General features: G+C 37.3%; 2 protein-coding genes across 2 annotated transcripts; one reads left to right on the forward strand and one right to left on the reverse strand.

Moving 5' to 3' along the window:
• Positions 1-691: 691 nt before the first annotated feature.
• On the reverse strand, positions 692-2,216 carry LOC137955385 (NDR1/HIN1-like protein 13). Its single transcript, XM_068802300.1, has 2 exons — positions 2,012-2,216; positions 692-1,820 (listed from the first exon to the last, which is right to left on the reverse strand). Exon 2 carries the CDS (start codon positions 1,753-1,755, stop codon positions 919-921), a length of 837 nt encoding a protein of 278 aa, XP_068658401.1. The 5' UTR covers positions 1,756-1,820; positions 2,012-2,216; the 3' UTR covers positions 692-918.
• A 510-nt stretch (positions 2,217-2,726) lies between these two features.
• LOC137955383 (cleavage stimulation factor subunit 77) lies at positions 2,727-18,042 on the forward strand. The gene is made up of 23 exons (XM_068802298.1): positions 2,727-3,137; positions 3,242-3,319; positions 3,425-3,487; positions 4,176-4,285; positions 5,373-5,473; positions 5,600-5,661; positions 5,763-5,903; positions 6,000-6,128; positions 6,865-6,911; positions 7,779-7,842; positions 8,047-8,167; positions 8,383-8,441; positions 8,595-8,663; positions 8,902-9,042; positions 10,579-10,643; positions 10,780-10,876; positions 12,364-12,423; positions 14,981-15,133; positions 15,757-15,823; positions 15,913-16,020; positions 16,433-16,603; positions 17,178-17,396; positions 17,540-18,042. Exons 1-23 carry the CDS (start codon positions 3,084-3,086, stop codon positions 17,704-17,706), a joined length of 2,346 nt encoding a protein of 781 aa, XP_068658399.1. The 5' UTR covers positions 2,727-3,083; the 3' UTR covers positions 17,707-18,042.
• The last annotated feature ends 322 nt before the right edge of the window (positions 18,043-18,364 follow it).

An 18,364-nucleotide genomic window follows, 5' to 3' on the forward strand; every position in this document is an offset into this window, starting at 1 on the left:
GATAACAAGGCAGCTATCGCAATTGCACAAAATCCAGTTCAACATGATCGCACTAAACATGTTGAAGTTGATCATCATTTCATCAAAGAGAACCTCGATGCAAAGATTATATAATTCCCCTTTATTCAATCTGCGAGTCAGATGACTGATATGCTCACGAAGGCAGTATCAGGGAAAGCATTTCATGGTATAATTGACAAGTTGGGTTTGACTGATATCTATGCACCAACTCGAGGGGGAGTGTTGAAATGTATAGCTGTATAGCGTGATCGGAGGAAACTGTATAGCGTGATTGTTTCCTCCGATCCCGTGATTATATTCTTGATTCTATTCCTTGATTTTAGGATCTAAATTGATCATAAAATCAACTTGTAATGTATTATAAATAGCCTCCTAACAGATAAGAATAAACTCATCGGAAAATCATTCGTTCAATCTTTATTATTATTTTCGGTTATCTGTTTAACAGAAAAAATGTGAAAAGGACGAGAATGCGCTTCGCCATCCCTCGTTCCAAAAACCAAAAGTAGATAGGAAGCAGCAGAAACAAATTTTTTTTTTTCACGACTTCAATCAACGTTTCTGTTCGCTCCTTGTTCCTTCATTTACAATTTTTTTTAGTTTAATTTCAGGATTATTGTGGTGATTTAACACGACTGAGTGGGTTGGAAAGATACTGAAACAGTGAAAATACAGATAATCAGGAGGGAAGTTTACTCCAAATGGATGAATTTTACAGCAAAAGATATCAAATAAACAGCTAAAGAAGCTTCCTCACAGCAAAATAGAGCAAAGCTAGGGTTAAAGTATTATGTACTTCTTGAGTATTGACTATGATTTAAGGAAATGTCTGATCTATGAACCGTAAATCTCTCCTCTTCTGAAAACAGAAGAAAATCAGCCGTCATATTCAATTTCCTACCACCACCATGGATCCACATCCACATCGCAATCCTTGGAAAGAACCCTGGAATCCCTCGCCACTTTATTCACCGTCACATGGCAATTCACCTTCACGTCGATTGACCAGCTTTTGATCCCCCATACTCTTACCTTAACGGGAACTTTCAAATCCAACTTCAATGGAATCTGCCCTTTCCGCTGCTGCGAGATTAGGGCGTCGTGAACGACGTCAGGCAAGCGGATAGCGGAACCCTTAAGAACGGTCGTGAAAACTGTGACGTTTTTGGTTCCCTGATAGAAGGACGGCAGAACTCCGGTGCAGAGTTGGACGTCGGAATGTGAAACGGCGACGGAACTTTTCTTGCCGTAGTACATGCCAATTCCTTTGTTCGGGTTTTCCGCTCGGACAGTGACATCGAACTCAGGGGAGGGAGAGAGGTCGGAGACGGAGAGATTGAACCCTGAGATGGAGATGGAGTCGATGGAATATCTCGGGGCTTTGGGGCGCACTGTCAGATAAAACACGGCGGCGAAGATGCCGAGGATGACTATGAGGGTGAACAGGAAGGAGATGATGTATGTCATACAGCAGCAATACCCGCAGCAACCCCGATTCTTCCGGTGGGCGGCGTTCCGGTACTTGAGGGCGTTTCCCGGCGGGGGGACGCGGTAGATTTGGTCCTTGGGGACCTGGATAACATAAGTCCCAGATTGGGGCTGGGGTTTCGGCTCGAATGACGCGATAGGTTTAGCTCCGCCTACATCTGACTTCGCTGGCTCCGACGCGTGACCACTAGTTGCGGTACCGGTAACAGGGGGAGAGTCTGCACGAGGATGAACTCTATCTGCCATTGCCGGACAGTCCTGCGCCGAGAGAAGTTATATAAACTTCCTCTCTTCTTCTTCTTCTTCAAATCCTGTAACAAAAATTAAAATTAGAAACCACGCGTCAGCAGGAATCCACCAGTACCCACCCATAACCGGAAGGTTTAGGAAACAATCAGGAAGCCAAGTTAATTCAAATGCAATCACTTCCATCACGCGAAAATCGAAATCGAAGCAAAAACGGACGACAAGAGACACGGGGAAAAAAGTATAAATCATGAACCTGAATCCAAGAACTAATGCTCTGATATCTTCTCAACAAAGAAGTAACCTGGGTTTGAAAGAACAGAGAACCGCCGCTGCTGAGAATTGAGATATATATATATATGGCGAGAGGATGAGGAAAGACGCGGTAGTGGGAGAGCAGAGAATGGAGTACAGAGGAGCAGCTGTTGGCAAGGATGAAAGCGTGAGCGAAGGGACGCGGAAGAGTCAAAGAATGCGCCACTATTTTTCTTGGAAAACGGCAGAATCGGCACATTTCACTCTTCCTTTGTCACTGTCACCGCGTATCGCCCTCCCGTGTTCTATTTGTGAATGAATTAATATATTAATAAGTAAATAAATAAATAAAATATAAAATATGAAAATAGCCGACGACGGCCGGGCTTGTGATTCAGAACCGGCATCGCTCGCTGACAGCTTGTATGTGGGGCCATCTCATCAGATAGGGCCCACACGGTGATTGAATTTGAGAATTGATATCAGTTGCACCTTTCGTGACGGCACGCCCCCGGACGAGTTCGCCATGTGTGCGAATCCTTGTCCGACTCGTTTGCTCGCTCTAGCTGTCGTCTCCTGGATTCGGATAAAAAATTAAAGTTTTTTTTTATAAAAAGGCTTTTAATAAAAATATTGATACAGAATCGAAGAATGGGCCATTAAGTAGAGGCTCATCCACTGTACGTACGAGTGCACACACACGGCTGTTGGGAGTGCGGAGCTCGAAATGGGACCATCGGAGAACAGGAGGTCTCGTTAGACAGGGACCCTGGAGCTTTCTCTTCAACTGGTTATTCAGCAGTGGTTGAATCCGTCTCGCTCCACTTCCACTGCCGCAACTGGAAGCGAGAAACCGTCGATCCTTCTTCGCTGTCTTCTTGGGAGGCCCTCTATGTTTTGTTTTTTTTGTTTTCCCGCCAATTCAAAACTTTTACATTACTCTTTTTGCAAAATTTGAACCTTGAAGTCCGGGGAGAACCGTCACTGGAAATTGAATCCCTCCTCTTCCATCGTTAAATTATTGGCTTGTCCGGGTAGGGTTCAATGGGACATGAATAGAGAGGCTCAGTGTCATGGCGGACGAAGGTAGAGCTGGCATCGAAGATCGCAGTAGTGTCGTACCAAGGGTTAGTTTAAGTTTTGCTACCGTTTATTTGTTTGCCTTGTGCACGAAGCTCTCAACTAAGCATCTGAGATCAAATTTTGATTTTTGCTCCTTTTCTTGTTTCAGGAAAACAAAACCAGTGAGGGCCTCCTTGTTGATAAATACAACGTTGAAGCCTCAGAGATTCTCGCCAATGAGGCTCTGGTAACATCTGAATTTCGATATTCATAACATCTTTATGCTTTTTGGACTTTCCATCTAGTTCATCTGTCGAGCTTTAGCCTAAGGTAACTTGGATGGCTCTTTCAGCGTCTGCCAATTACGGAGGCTGTTCCAATATATGAGCAACTTCTTTCAGTATTTCCCACTGCAGTAAGTACTCTTGGTTATCCATATAATTTGTTATTATAATCTCTATAAGGCTTTAATGAATTCTGGAGTCTCTGCTTAAAGGGCATAAATGAAAAAAAAGAACTATTACTATATAGTTTAGCAAGCAATGGGGCCTGTGAAGGATCGGATACAATTGCATATGAGTAAAAAATTGCTTTAAAAACAGATCAATATAAAGTTGATACAGTTTGGAATAGGTTTGATTCACATGGATTAAAACTTGATAAAAAATAAAAATTTAAGATGGTTTAAAAACTTATGGTCAAGGGAATCCATCTTAAGAAAAAAACCTAGAATATAGATTGGAGTGGACTTACGGAGGTTTAGAGAAAAGTGGGTAAATTTGGAAAAATCTAGTTGGGTTAGAATTATGTGTGTCAATTTTTGGGTGGTGAGAGGCTGCTTGGTACTACTATGGATCTTTCAAATGGAGTTCTTCTTCTCCTTTTTTTTTTTTTTTAATCTGTGAAAGTGGAGTTTAGATAAATTTGTCTATATGGTCAAAGTACAGGATGAGGTACAAAACTTATCAAAGATTACTTTGAACTGTATTATTTTTCTTATGTATCATTTAATAAGTTTTCGCTAGTTATCTGTTCAAACATGCAAGTATATTTTAATTTCACAACTTTTATGCGATATTGTATAAATGTTTTTACAAATGCAGGGAAAGTTCTGGAAGCAGTATGTTGAGGCATACATGGCTGTCAACAATGATGATGCAACAAAACAGATATTCAGTCGGTGTTTACTGAACTGTCAACTAATTTCACTCTGGTAAGACAATGCCCCTTCCGTAAAAGAAACTGAATGCAGCTGGTTGTTTTTGATTGTAGATCCTATAAGAACTTCACATGTATAGAAGGCAGAAAAATAAAAGGGTAGCTCTCCCGTGACAATAAGGGATTGAAGGGAGGTTCCTTGTTTGGCCTGTGAATCAGCAAAAGAACTTGTTAATTGGGGAACAGGAGACCAAGTACAAGATAGGTGAGAAGTGATATTACAAATGTCATGGAAAACGATCTAGTGTCACCGAGGCAGCTCCTTGTGCAAGGAGCACTACTCAATCACCACCTTAGAGTCGCCTTCAACGAGTAGCGGCCCAGAGAAGTGGTCCTAGAAGATGATGAGGCCCTGGAGGAGGGTGAATAGCTCGATAGAAGTGGAGTCGGATACCCCCATTGGGCTAGTATAGGAGACAAACGGAGTTCCATCAGAATTGCAGATGACTCACCAAACCCAGTCAGACCTATGTTGCCAATGGCACTACTATCAAAATTTAACTTGAAGGTGCTAACAGGGGAGCTGCCATTCATCCATGGACGGAGAGGCGTATCCTGTAGGCTTTGGAATTCTTGTATATGGTGAGGAGCCATGAGGACACATGACCTGGAATCCTATTCGAGACCTCCTTTGCACTACGAATTTTGCATTCAAAGCGTCGATTATTCCTCTCCAGCAGCAGGAGAGGAGAATTCTACCCAACTTAGGAATATTTGTCTCCAGCTTCGAGCGACATGTGGATGGAAGGTCCACGGGGGTGCATAGCTGGATCCCAATTCGATTGAACTGAAAGGACTAGACCTTCCATGCGAAGGGGTAGTGAAGAAGAAGATGGCTGACCCTGTCCTCTTAGGCGTTGCAGAATGGGCAGAGGGGGCAAGGGCCAAAGTTGCCTCGTCTTTGTAGGTTGTTTGCCATGAGTATTTTGTTGAGGCAGGCGATCCAGAGGAAGAGTCTGACCTTTTCATTCTATAATATGAATTAACCAAAGTGGTCATGATGTTGAGAAAAAGAATAGATGGTTCTCTTGGAACTATATGCACTTCTTCATAACCTCATTGTTTGTGGCTTACATCTGCAGGCGTTGCTATATTCGTTTCATCCGGAAGGTTAACGAAAAGAAAGGAGCTGAGGGTCTGGAAGAAACTAAGAAAGCCTTTGAGTTTATGCTCAACTATGTTGGTACTCGTCATGCTTATTCTCTTTTCCATGTCTGCCTTCCTGATAATCCAAAAGTAAGACTTGAGTTGTATAAAATGAATAAAAATAATTCTTGACCAATTAAAAATGGTTATACCATCTTATCAGGAACTGATATTTCATCTGGACCTGTATGGATGGAGTACATTGCATTTTTGAAGTCAATGCCGGTCAGTTTGGTTTTACTTCTGAGATCATATTATTCTAGCTAAAAATATTAAGATATGAGTACTTGTTTCTCACATCAATCTTTTCCTTGTTTTATTGGCAGGCTGTGACAGCACAGGAAGAGTCACAGCGCATGACTGCAGTACGGAAAATTTACCAAAAAGCCATTGTTACTCCAACTCATCATGTGGAGCAGCTATGGAAAGACTATGAAAATTTTGAAAATTCTGTTAGTCGTGCACTGGTAATCTCCATCTTAATATATATGGCTTTATATCATTCTTGGTTTTATAATATGTGCAGAATGATTGTGTCAAGTTGATGCACTTTTCTTTTGCAGGCTAAAGGATTGCTGTCTGAATATCAACCAAAGTACAACAGTGCACGGGCTGTGTATCGAGAGCGGAAGAAATATATAGATGAAATAGATTGGAACATGCTTGCTGTTCCGCCAACTGGCTCGTATAAGGTACTTCTGGTGTCAAGACATTTAATATCCATTTTATCAAGGCCTGAGTGTTCGCCAAAAAGTTGTTTAGTTTCCTGTTTGTATGGCTCAAGTACATTTCGGCAATTTCACTATTGTTATTCTTATTTAGAGAAGATATATTGCTTTCTTGCCTTTTTAAAGTTCTCTGTATTTTTCAACTCTTGTAATGAATTTTTCACTTTTTTCAAACAAAAAAAGAGAAGGTGCATTTATGCAACTGTGGCTGTCATATAATAGTTTCACTTGTAAGTTCAACTGAGTTATGAAATTTTATGTCGTCTCCATCATTCACTTTATTTGTATGAAATGAAGACTTCAGAATATTTTATGGTGGGCCCTTTCTGAGTTAGTCTACTTAAATTAGTATGGTTTTGTCGTGTGCACTAACATGGACCTTTTAACATACCATTAGTGGTAGGGCTGTTTGGCGAAAGTGATTATGCTAGTTTTATATCCTGGATGAAAAGAATAATCGAATGCATGTGTTGATACTTTGCTTGACTATTTGGTGATATCTATTGCTGATGACCTTGCTTGAAGTGTCATCTAATTGTATTAGTGATAACTATTTGACTGGATGGCTGCAATTTTTGTTTGTTTTTCTGTATGGTGATTTCTATTGCTGATGACCTTTCTTGAAGTCTCATCTAATTGTATTAGTGATAACTATTTGACTGGATGGCTGCAATTTTTTTTTGTTTTTCTGTACCTGCAGGAAGAGCAGCAGTATCTGGCATGGAAGAAGCTCTTGACCTTTGAGAAGTAAGTTATTCTGCAAATTGTATTTTCAGTGGTAAGAGCAAATGAGAATCGAGTACATAACTGTCTGGATGATTGCCATGACTGCTGTAGAGGATGAGTGGGACAGTTCCTGAACATTTGAAGAGCACATTAGTGTCAATCACTAAGAGGAAATTGTTAGACTTGTTTCCAATACATTGGATAAATCCTGTCCATCCTAAATCTCATTGGGTGGATACGATTTTAAATACAGAAAGTGGGCCTAGGTTGCCCTGCTCTTTTAGTGTGTTTGTTTGTTTTATATTATAGTACCATATTTTATTGATTTAAAAAAAAGTGTCAAAATTCCCTTAGACGAGGGGGTAAAAGGAAAGAGAGTACAATTATAAATCTTTTGAAAATTAATATGATTATAAATAGCTAAAACCAGCTTCTGAAACAACAAAAAGTTGGAGGAATGCCCCTTCTTTTGCAAGTTCATCTACTATCGAGTTGGCTTAATGGAGCACATGCATCCAGGAGTATGGAGTGTATCGGCTAGATTTTGAGCATTGATACTCTTGTCATAGATTGCAACAGCTATGGGAGTCTCTTTCTCTTTTCTTTCACATTTTCATTTACTATTTGATAATTCTCACTCATTGGAGCAAAACCAGAATCATCTCTATTTATACGACGTTTATATATATTGTACTACTTCCTTTGGAATGTACGAACTTGATCCTTTGCCCAACTTATATGCCTGAGATTTGTTTTCAACTTGTGTCTAATCATGAAGTGGTCTGAAATCATACGTAGCTATGTAATTTGATTGCTGTGTTTCTGTGTGTATTTTATATTTGTTACTTTTTTTTTTTTTAACTTGGTTACTTGTATTCTGCTTTCTAGAGGAAATCCACAAAGGATTGATAGTGTATCCTCCATGAAACGAGTTACCTTCACCTATGAGCAGGTAAGTGCTCCACATTGCATCATTTCATTGATTTATTGCAGAGTGTGTTAATAGGGATCTTTGCCAACAAAAAAATGCATCAGCACATTTTATGCCTGACCCTTTTGCTCCCCTTTCTGGTCTCATATGTTTCTTCAAATTCCTGTATTTTTTGTTAAAATTTACTATAACACTTATAATGTTTTTTTTTTTTTGGATCTGCAGTGCTTGATGTATTTATATCATTATCCTGACATATGGTATGACTATGTCACATGGCATGCCAAAACTGGCTCGGTAGATTCTGCAGTCAAAATATTTCAGCGGGCATTGAAGGCACTTCCTGGTATTTCCAAATTTTGCTTTTTGAGTTTCTCTTTCTTTCTTTTTCTTTTCCTATTTCATATTGCCAACCAAATCATGTTGCCTAAGTTATCCTCTCTAAAAGGAAAACTATTATCAAAACCTTTTTCTTTTTGTAATCTAGCATGTTAACGAGTCAACTAAGTTTTAGTAAGCCATTCTCTTGAATGCTCTGAAGGCTCATCATTATCTTGCCAGATACTGAGGTGCTAAGGTATGCTTATGCGGAATTGGAAGAATCCAGAGGCTCAATTCAGGTCTGGCTTTCTCTGTCTTTCTAATCTGTGTTTTTGTTTATTAGTTTTCAGTATTGGTTTTATTTGACTTTTTGGTAGCAATCTGGAGTTGAACTTTTGATTAGACAATCATCTATATATTACTTTTTGACTGCAGATTGACTTTGCTTGCAGCCTGCAAAGAAAATATATGAAAGTCTTCTGGCAAATGGAACCAACATAACAGCTCTTGCACACATACAAGTAGGTGATCTTTTGGGTGATTAGCCCTTTTCTTTTTGGCTATAGACTTTCTTGTATTATTGGAAGATTATCAACCTGAAGTAGTCATGTATCAGTAATAGAAAAGTTTGTGGCTAATAGAAAATAGCCATTGGCATGTCAATCATTGTTTTTTCAGTAATATATTGTTATTTTTATTTTTTAAATGGTTGGGTTTCTCTTTGGTGCTTCACTTCCAATGATTGATGTATTGCTGCAGTTTATCCGTTTTTTAAGAAGAACAGAAGGTGTTGAAGCTGCAAGGAAGTATTTTTTAGATGCTCGGAAATCTCCGAACTGTACGTACCATGTGTTCGTTGCATATGCCATGATGGCATTTTGCCTTGACAAAGATCCAAAGGTTGCTATCCTTGTTCGTTCCCACTTTATTGTCATGTATGTGTTCAAGTAGCTAATTGCTAAATAAATCCTGGGGAGAGTGGATGAGCATCTCTTTAACTAAATCCTGGGGAGAGTGGATGAGCATCTCTTTCTTTGGTACACTGTAATCATCTTTTCTCCATTTCGTTTTCATTTCCCATTTTCTTCAAAAAAGAAAAAGAAAAAAAAAGAAATGTCCTGCAGCTGTGAAACTCGCTATTCATACGAAGTGCCATCTGTCTGCTATGATTACAAAGAACAAGTCAAATTTGTCTTTGGCTGGTCATTGAGCATAAGCTCTGCATTTTGGACATGCAGTGGGAAAGAGATTCAGACCTACCAGAATGAGAATTATGAGGCCAAGTAGATCTTCATTTTGCTTCCAATGTCCTTTTTTTTGCATAGAAAAAGTGGTTGTGAAAACAGAACCATGATAATGGAGTTCCAGTACCAAGAAACTAAGTATTAAGGGCTTCGTATTACTTTTTAAAGAGAAAATGACTCACTGTAGCCATTCTCCAGAGAGCTCAGTATAGATAAGTATGAAGTTTATAGTTTGGAGTTCAACCGGGATAGAGAAAAAGGAGAAATTAATAATTTGGGGAAACGGAAAGGAGGTCGAAAAACATATCAAATTTCGAACATTGTGAAGAGAATTATGTTTGGAAAAAGAAGGATGTTATTTATGAAACTGAAGGATCCGTATGAGAAGAAAGTTGACATAGGAAGGGAAAAAAGGTTGAGATTTTAGAAATTTTTTTAATGTAGTAATTGAAAATTGTAAAGGATGTGTACATTTAGTTTTCAGGAACAAAGTATGTAAATTAAATTAATGAGGGAAACTGGGGACTGAAAGCTAGTTTTTCTTGAAAGACCATGTTAATTGCTAAGAAACATGAAGTAAAAAAAATATCAGCACTATTTCGAAAAAAAAAAAAAAGACTTAAAAACACCAGATTCTGTAATAAGAAAAAAAAACAGGTGTAAATATGTGAAGAGAATGAAAAAGATAAAAAAGCTGGCTGGGGGCTCTGCTTCCTCTGACAGCCATTTGATTCGTTTCCTTGGTCTTCTTTTTCATCTTTGGAGGAGATTCGTTTCAGACATGACATTCTTATACCATTTAAATTGATTAAGACATTTTCCTTCATTAAAGTCTTAGGAAAAATCAGTTTCTCATAAAAATGACATAGTGCCTAGGCAAGATCTGTGTGTCACATGCAGCTGAAATATATTAACTATCACAATGGCTTATGCCTGTACAAATAAGTTACTAGAGTGCTCTTTTCTTCTTGCTCTTCATTTAGACAAACTTGGCCTGTAATCTGCTATATTTACTTTTTAAGTTGGCTATCGTATTGTTTTGTTATCTAACTATTGTAGTGAGTGCAAAAGGAAATTGAGCTGTTGCCTTATTAGGATTTGCTTAAAATTGAACTTTGAAAATGCATTTTTTTTTTGCCAATCTAAACTTAGAAAGTGAGTTTTTTCCTTGATGTACACCTTGTTCTTGTAGGTAGCGCATAATGTTTTTGAAGCAGGATTGAAGAGGTTTATGCATGAACCTGGGTACATTCTCGAGTAAGTTAGCTTCGAAGGTTTTCATTGTTTGGAAGGTTTTACTTGGTAGATTTTGCTCTCACACATTCATTTTTTGTATATTCATCTGTCTGGACAGTTTCTGTTGAATTCTTTTAATTCCTATTTTGACTTGCAGATATGCTGATTTCTTATGTCGACTGAATGATGATAGAAATGTCAGGGCTTTATTTGAGCGGGTTTTAAGCTCACTTCCTGCTGAGGAATCTGTAGAGGTAGGCTTCTCGATGTCGTACATCATAATGTGGAGAGTCAGACTAAGGAATATTTAAGGACAAGAGATCACCCCAAGGTCATTCACGTTTATGGAAGAAGGAAAAACATTCAATTAAAAGAGGCCTGAATTTCCTAATTTGGGCTCAAGTTCCAGGAATAGAAAGTTTTTCTAAATTGCACTTTCCTATTTCAAACTTGCTGAAGTTAGAAGTTTTATTGGACAAGCAACTCGATGATTTTATAGGAAGCATCACTCCAATAATAACTTGCTAGTTTGGTTAAAAGCTCCAAGTGGGAACTCTTTTCATTTAATAGTTTCTTGTTTTAGTTTGGGTCTTTATTTTTAAATTAGGGAAGTCTAAAGTTAGCAACTCGATAGATTGAGTTGTTTCATGTTTTTTGAGCTTTTCTCCAGCAAATAGAACTAGATTTAGTATGTCCTAATCAGTGTCTATTTCTTAGAATGGGCATCAATGGGAGCTTCCTATTTTCTTGATCTGTGTGCCTATAAAAGGCCTTCATATGCAACACAGAAAGTACTGTTTTGCTATTGAATCAAGTTCTAGTTTTTGTTCTCTCTTGGATAAGTTTGTCCTTTGTGTTTTCTTCTCTATTTGCTATATTTTTCAATAGGTGTAGAAACTATGCTTTTTGTCTTTCAAGTTTGACCCATTAAACTTGAATTCAGATTATAGATTATTTAGTTGTTGCTGGAATCTAGGTTACCTACACTCTGGAGGAAGCATTCAACTTGATATTTCTTGAATCTAAACCACTGAGCTGCGTCACTTTTATTGGTGTGGGAAGATTTCATTTTGAAAAAATTTCCCTGATCTGCATTGTGTAGTTTTACGTTGGCTTATTTCATTTTATTTTCTGATGCTTAAATATCTCATCTATAGTGAAGAGCTAAAAATTAATGAGAGGGACAAATGACAATATTTTAATACAAAATGCTAAAGGAGTTCATCACATCGGTGGGTTTCTAGTTTGGGGTTTCATTTCAATGTCAGTGTGTTGGGGGAGGAGGGTCTCTATTGTGTGGTCTTGGGTCCTAGTCATGGGTTTCAATGTTCAAAAGACATTGGTGTTAATGTAAAGGCCAGAAAGCTCTAGTCTGATTCCTGTGAAATAGTTTTTAATTAGTCATCATAATTTGTTTGCTTATGTAGGCCACTCTTTTCTACTATTGATTTTGATGGATCAAGTAATTTCTTTTTGCTTTAATACAAAGGGTGTGGATAAAAGATTTTTTTTAAAAAAAGTTAATTCTTTGCTCATAGTGCAAGTTCAAGGAGAAAATGTGGTTGGTCAGTTTTGCCTTTTTATGTTTCATGATTATGTTAATTGACATCTTCAATCAGGCGATACAGCCCCTTGGCAAAACAAAACTAGCTTGGTTTTTTTTTTTTTTTTTTTTGAAGTTTTCAAAGAGAAACCTGTACTTCTATTAATATGATTGTGGTGTTGATGTTTTACTTTGCAGATCTGGAAACGTTTTGCCCAATTTGAAAATACATATGGAGATTTGGCTAGCATGTTAAAGGCATGGTTTCTTTATCTGCTTTTCTTGTTAGTTCAAATTATTCTCTGTTGCTCAATTTCTGATGGCACTTATGAAGGTGAAAAAAGTATCGGTATAGAATTTGTAGAGGAATTTAATGAGTGAAGGATTAAAAAACAAATAAATTAAAGATACAAGATGGCGAAAGTTTGAACAGATTATAATTACATGCTAAATTTTTTGACAGATTTGTTCAAACTGCAACTTCTTTTTTGAGTTTTTTTGACAAATACATTCAAGCTACAAAATTAAGCTAACATACACAAAATTTATAATTAGATATTGAGGAGAAGTAAATATCATTATACTCGAGAATCTTTAGTGCATGTGTAGTTTTATGTTAGAATATCAACTACTTTGTAACACAATAGATTTAGCTATTTTTAAAATTTGAGAGGTTTCTAGTGTGAGATCTTAGGTTCAAAACTTACCAGAGGTAAAGGGGGAGTTTGTATGTGTAATTAATTTTCAAAAAGAAAAAAGAAAAAAAAAGGCAACCGTTTAGAGGTTTGTGTGAAGGATAATTGTAACAATCAACCCAAAAGAGAATTTTGAAGAAATAGTACATAAAAGAGAAAGGGTGCTGAAATTTAGAAAAATAGGGTTTTATTGGATTTAGGATCCCATGACAAGGTCCTCAACCAATGTGGTGAGAGAGGAGTAAAAGAAGAAGAGAAGAAAAGAGAGGAAGAAAGAATAAAGGAGAAAGGAGAGAGAGACGGCTAAAGAGACAGAGAGAGGGAGAGCTTGGGAGAAAAGTCTAGGGACGAATTTGAGAGAGAAGAGGTGAGACTTAATGATCTTCCCCATACCTTGGGCCTCTATTTATAGTTGTGGAATGAGGTTTACACTGACTATAATGCCCTTAGGGTTACAAATTTTGTAAAAAAAAAGACATAAGTAGACATACGTCATCTCCTTTATTTATAACCTTGTGTCATCCTTATGAGAAAACCTTTATTTACTTTGATACCACTTCGAGATGTCTTCCAACAGGTTTAAAGAAGAGGAAAAAAGAAAACCTAAAATTCCAAGGTGGCTCCTACTACAAAGTCTGTACAACTTGGTTGTATCTTTGGATTTTTTTTTTTTTTTTTTCTAAACTTATGGAAGAAAGGAGCAAGCAAATTAGATAAATAAAAAATGAAAGAATAAAAGCTAAGGAGAGAACAGAAAAGAATTAAGGGAAGGCATCACATCCTGATCTTGAAAGTTGTTAGCAAGGGAACTTTTTGAAGATATAAGCCTATATGTGGAATATTCATTTTGATCAGACATAAGACTCCTGTATCATTAAAAGAAAAGGCATAAGATTCTAGTGATTTTATGTTGCCAAATACCCTAAAATTTAACTACATAGATTAAACCATGGGTAATAACTATAAACTACGTGCTTGTGTGAAAACATTGAAAGAAACTTTAATGGGTCTTAAATAACTTTCAGATAAAGTCACCAAATGTGATCCAAATAATGAGTAGCTCAACTGAGTTGAAAATGAAAGTGACCAATAAAACCAAAATAAATCCTTAATCTAGGTTTCTAAATCTGCTTGAGTGCAGACATTTAAATGTTGGGCTCCCTTTTAAGCCAAACTGCTTGTTTTCGTTTAATGGACTTTATATTTGTGGTCCCCATCATATACCAATTAAACGAAAAAAAGCAACTTTAACATAAAAGTCTTCTGATGATCAAGCAATCCTGGAGGTGTTAAAATCGAATGTAGCTTTTTGTATTGCCCCATGTTATAGTGCTTCAGCCCCAATACTTTGCAACTTTGAGCATATCTGTAAATTTAGAGAGAGTGTATGTTCGAGTGCCTGGAGATTGGATTTGGCGGTAATTAGGAAGGAAGAAAGAATTTCTTTGGAGGATATATTGACATCATTAAAAATATGCATGAGGAATTATATAAAGGAAAATATGAATGAGAGTGTTTTGGCACATGACCTCTTTTGACTTATTTAGAGATGAGTTTCCTGCCCATATTCAAGAGACTTGGTGTATTTTTTTGCAAATGATATACAGTAAATCAACAATCTATAGATGGCATAAATAGAAATCCAGGAAAATAGACATACCTCATTGACTGGGATGAGATCTCATGCTTGCTGAACTTGTCTCCTGCATACATGTTGTCACCTCTCCTTTCATTACCAAATCTGTTTGAAAAATAGGTGATTTGGAGAGAAAATAGAAGAGGAAAAAGATTTCTGGAACCTTGGAATCCGAGCCAGAAAGGCCCTTCCTGCTTCTTTATAATCATGGTTTTAAGTGAAAATTTACAAAAGGACAAAAATGCCCTTCAATACTCAAAATTACATATCCCCTAAAATACATGTCTAAATTGAATGAAAATTTAACTAGAGATAAAATAAGACATTATCTATCTAATAGCCATACTATAAGAGAAAAATGTAATATAGAAAATATAGGAAATGACCAAAATACCCCTGAACTTGTATTTTAACACTGTTAAATCTTTTCAACCCACTACAATTTGAAAAGTTTATGATTTACCAAATGTTTCTTCATGTATAGGTTGAGCAGAGACGAAAGGAGGCACTTTCTGGAACAGGCGAAGAGGGTACATCAATGTTAGAGGGTTCTTTGCATGATGTGGTCTCTCGTTACAGTTTCATGGATCTTTGGCCCTGTTCATCCAAAGACTTGGACCATTTGTCCCGGCAGGAGGTATGCTCAGCTCGGTGTTTTGCTTTACTGGTCTTGATGGATATGAAACTATGTAGGATATGTTTTTATGGTCAAGAATTATAATTTGTGTTATCTTTGAAATGCATTTATTTATTTCTTTTGAGTATTGGTTAATTGTATTAACTGAACAAAGGAAAAGTACAAGAAGGTTTATATGTCCTTTTCCTATCTGAACTACAAAATTATAGGCATGACATGTATTATCTTTTTTTCATGCAATATATTTATCCTTTGTTTAACCCTAATACACTGTTATTTTCGATCTGAACTAGCTTCTACAAGCAGCACAATTTTGCATAACAATAACTTTTCATGTCACTGACACATCTTGTGTTCTTGCTAATTTTTTTCATTGTTCAATTTAGACTAGATTGTCTTATTTTGTTTCAGGCTTCTTGCTGACCTCTGTTGGATGTGTTTTGTTTTCTCTTGTACCATATTATTCCAGTTTCTTGTTAATCGTAGATGTTTAGCACTGTAGCACATGGTTTGTGAGAGAATTAGTTATTTTTTGGTGAGCATCAAATATATAAACTCATTTACATAGTTATGACGAGGCTCTGATAATGGTGCTCTCGCTCTCTCTTTCCCTCTCTCTCCAGTGGCTTGCTAAGAACGTTAACAGGAAAATTGACAAATCAAATCTTGCTTTTGGAACTGGTTCTATAGGTACTTATTTTCTGTTCTCTTATATTTTGGTTATTCTTGTGTTGGGATAATGGGAGTTAATAAAAGGAATCCCCCCTTTTGAGGTACAGACAAAGGTTCTTCTGGACTGACAACCACTCAAAAGACAAATACCTCCTCAAAAGTTGTTTATCCTGATACTTCAAAGATGGTGGTTTATGATCCCATGCAACCAAATGGTATGTGTGGCTATTGCTTTCTTTGTTGCTACATACATATTTCTTGTGTTATTCATTCCATCTCTTTTTCTTTCTAGACCAAAAAAATTGAACTACTTTAAGCATTCGGTTGTTGAAACAAACTTACCAGTCAATTATTTTTTAACAAACGATGTTTGTGTTTATAATTGCCGGCAGTCGCTTTATACTGCTTCTGTTTGTTTAGCTTAGCAGATGATTTTGTTTACAGGTGAATTCATGTTAACGAGGTCAGCTAATTGCTTAGCTAGATCTCTTGCTAATGAAGGGGTTTCCCTCCAATCCCTCATTGTGCAGGGTTCCCCTTCCTAGTTTTGTTCTCTGCTACCTTCGGGCTTGAAATAAAAGCACTCTTTCTAAAAAAAGAGAATGGAAATAATTATTCTATCTGCAGGTTCTGGACTCATTTCTAGTGCAGTGGCCCCTGGGCTCCCAGTTCTTTCTGGTTCAATGGCTACTTCAACTGCAATCAGTGGTGGTGGGACCACAAAAGCCCTTGATGAAATTCTGAAAGTGATGCCACCAGCTTTAGTGGCATTTATAGCACATTTACCTCCAGTTGAAGGTAATCAATTATAAACTGGAGTATTTCTAAGTTTTGCTTTTCCTATCTCAATTTTTGTGCCATTTGTGCACAATTTTGAAGTCACATTGCGGTAGATTTTACTTGTTTATCTAAACTTTTTGGACTGGAGGCATTCTTATATCTGTATTGCCGCCATTGGATTCATCACAATGGTATGCAGCTAGTTCAGTATGCTTGTTGAAATGTATCTCTTGATCAATACAGTGTTAATCAGTATCTTTCAGGAGTTATTTGTAATTAGTGAATCTCTCTTGACGGTCAATTAGCTGATAGCATTGGCCTAGATGCCTTCTACATTCTTTCATATAATTAACTGAATTATGCCTGCTAGCCAAAACCTGAGACAGGGATTAGGAAACAAGGGTTAATTTAAATGTAATGCTCGACTTCGCAAGAAAGAGGCTCTATGGTTTATTGCCTTTTCTGAGTTTAATGTTTCATATCAGCCTCTATTAGACAAAGATTAGATTTTCATCCTAAACCACTTTTTAAATTTCATTGTTCAGTCATCTATCTAGAGTTGATTCTGGTTTAATCTCTATCAAATTAGCAGGGCCATCTCCAGATGTGGACATTGTCTTATCTATTCTGTTGCAGAGCAATATACCAACTGTTCAAGCACAGAGTGGGAAAACAGGTCTGCCACAACAGCCACAGCAGTTGTCTGCAGGCCCTGGCCCAACTACTAGTGACCTCTCTGCCTCTGGCAGAGCTCGTTCTAATCAGAACAATTCAACTTATAGACAGTCGAGCAAAAGAAAAGATCTGGAAAGTATGTTACTCTGTCTATTTCACCACTGGTTTCTTTACTGCAGAGTTCCTTGACAGCAAGATTGCCAAAAATACATATGCTCCTAATGTTTCCTTTTTTCCTTATCATATTTTTCCTCATATGAAATTGGTGGATGTGTGTAGGGCAAGAAGATGATGATACTACAACAGTTCAGAGTCGCCCACTTCCTCGGGATGTCTTCAGGCTTCGACAGCTTCAAAGGTCCAGAGGGAGCGTCACTTCACAAACTGGATCGGCAGCATCAGGTGGAAGTGCATTTTCGGGTGAACCGTCAGGTAGTTCTGGATAGTTCTCCCAAACTGCTGTTTCTCCTCGGTTCATGTTATTGTGTAAGTTGACATGCTTTGTTATGTAAATTACTGCATACATTTTTATTTTTATTTTTTGGATCAAACGCAGTGCATATATGCCTTCAGAGAAGGTTCATATTGAAGTTTTTGATGTTTTTTACAAGGCATTATAAATGGCATTTATTATCATATGGATTTAACGCTCGTTGGATTTCAGTCTTTGTAAAATTGCTTGTATGGTTGTTGTATCAGCTGATGTAAGCTAACTTAAAGAGTTCAATATCAGGTGATAGCCTGATACAGCTCTTACCCTGTGTAATGGGAGCCATCAGATGTAACGGGTTATTGGAATGCATTAATAATTCGAATCCAGATCTATACGTCATTTATTTATGACTAGTCTTTGATGAATCGATCGGGCACATTACAGGAGCTTCTCAGGATAATCACAAGTTGCCTCAAGTAATTTAATTGCACCAAACATCTTGAACTGGATGTCAAAGTCTTCATGAGCCTCCAGGTCTATAAGACTGATGTCGGGGTCTAAGATTACTTTATTCCGTTTAATTTTCGACGGGTACTGCATTGCGTAACCGACATCACCAGCTCAATGAGATTGGTGCACGATGCTATGTGATCACAACAATAACCTTGAAA

The sequence above is a fragment of the Aristolochia californica genome, unplaced genomic scaffold (assembly GCF_029961685.1).
Source record: "Aristolochia californica isolate CCGP_79_NKW_82.1479 unplaced genomic scaffold, dmAriCali1.0.hap1 SCAF_2, whole genome shotgun sequence".
Lineage (NCBI taxonomy): Eukaryota > Viridiplantae > Streptophyta > Magnoliopsida > Piperales > Aristolochiaceae > Aristolochia > Aristolochia californica.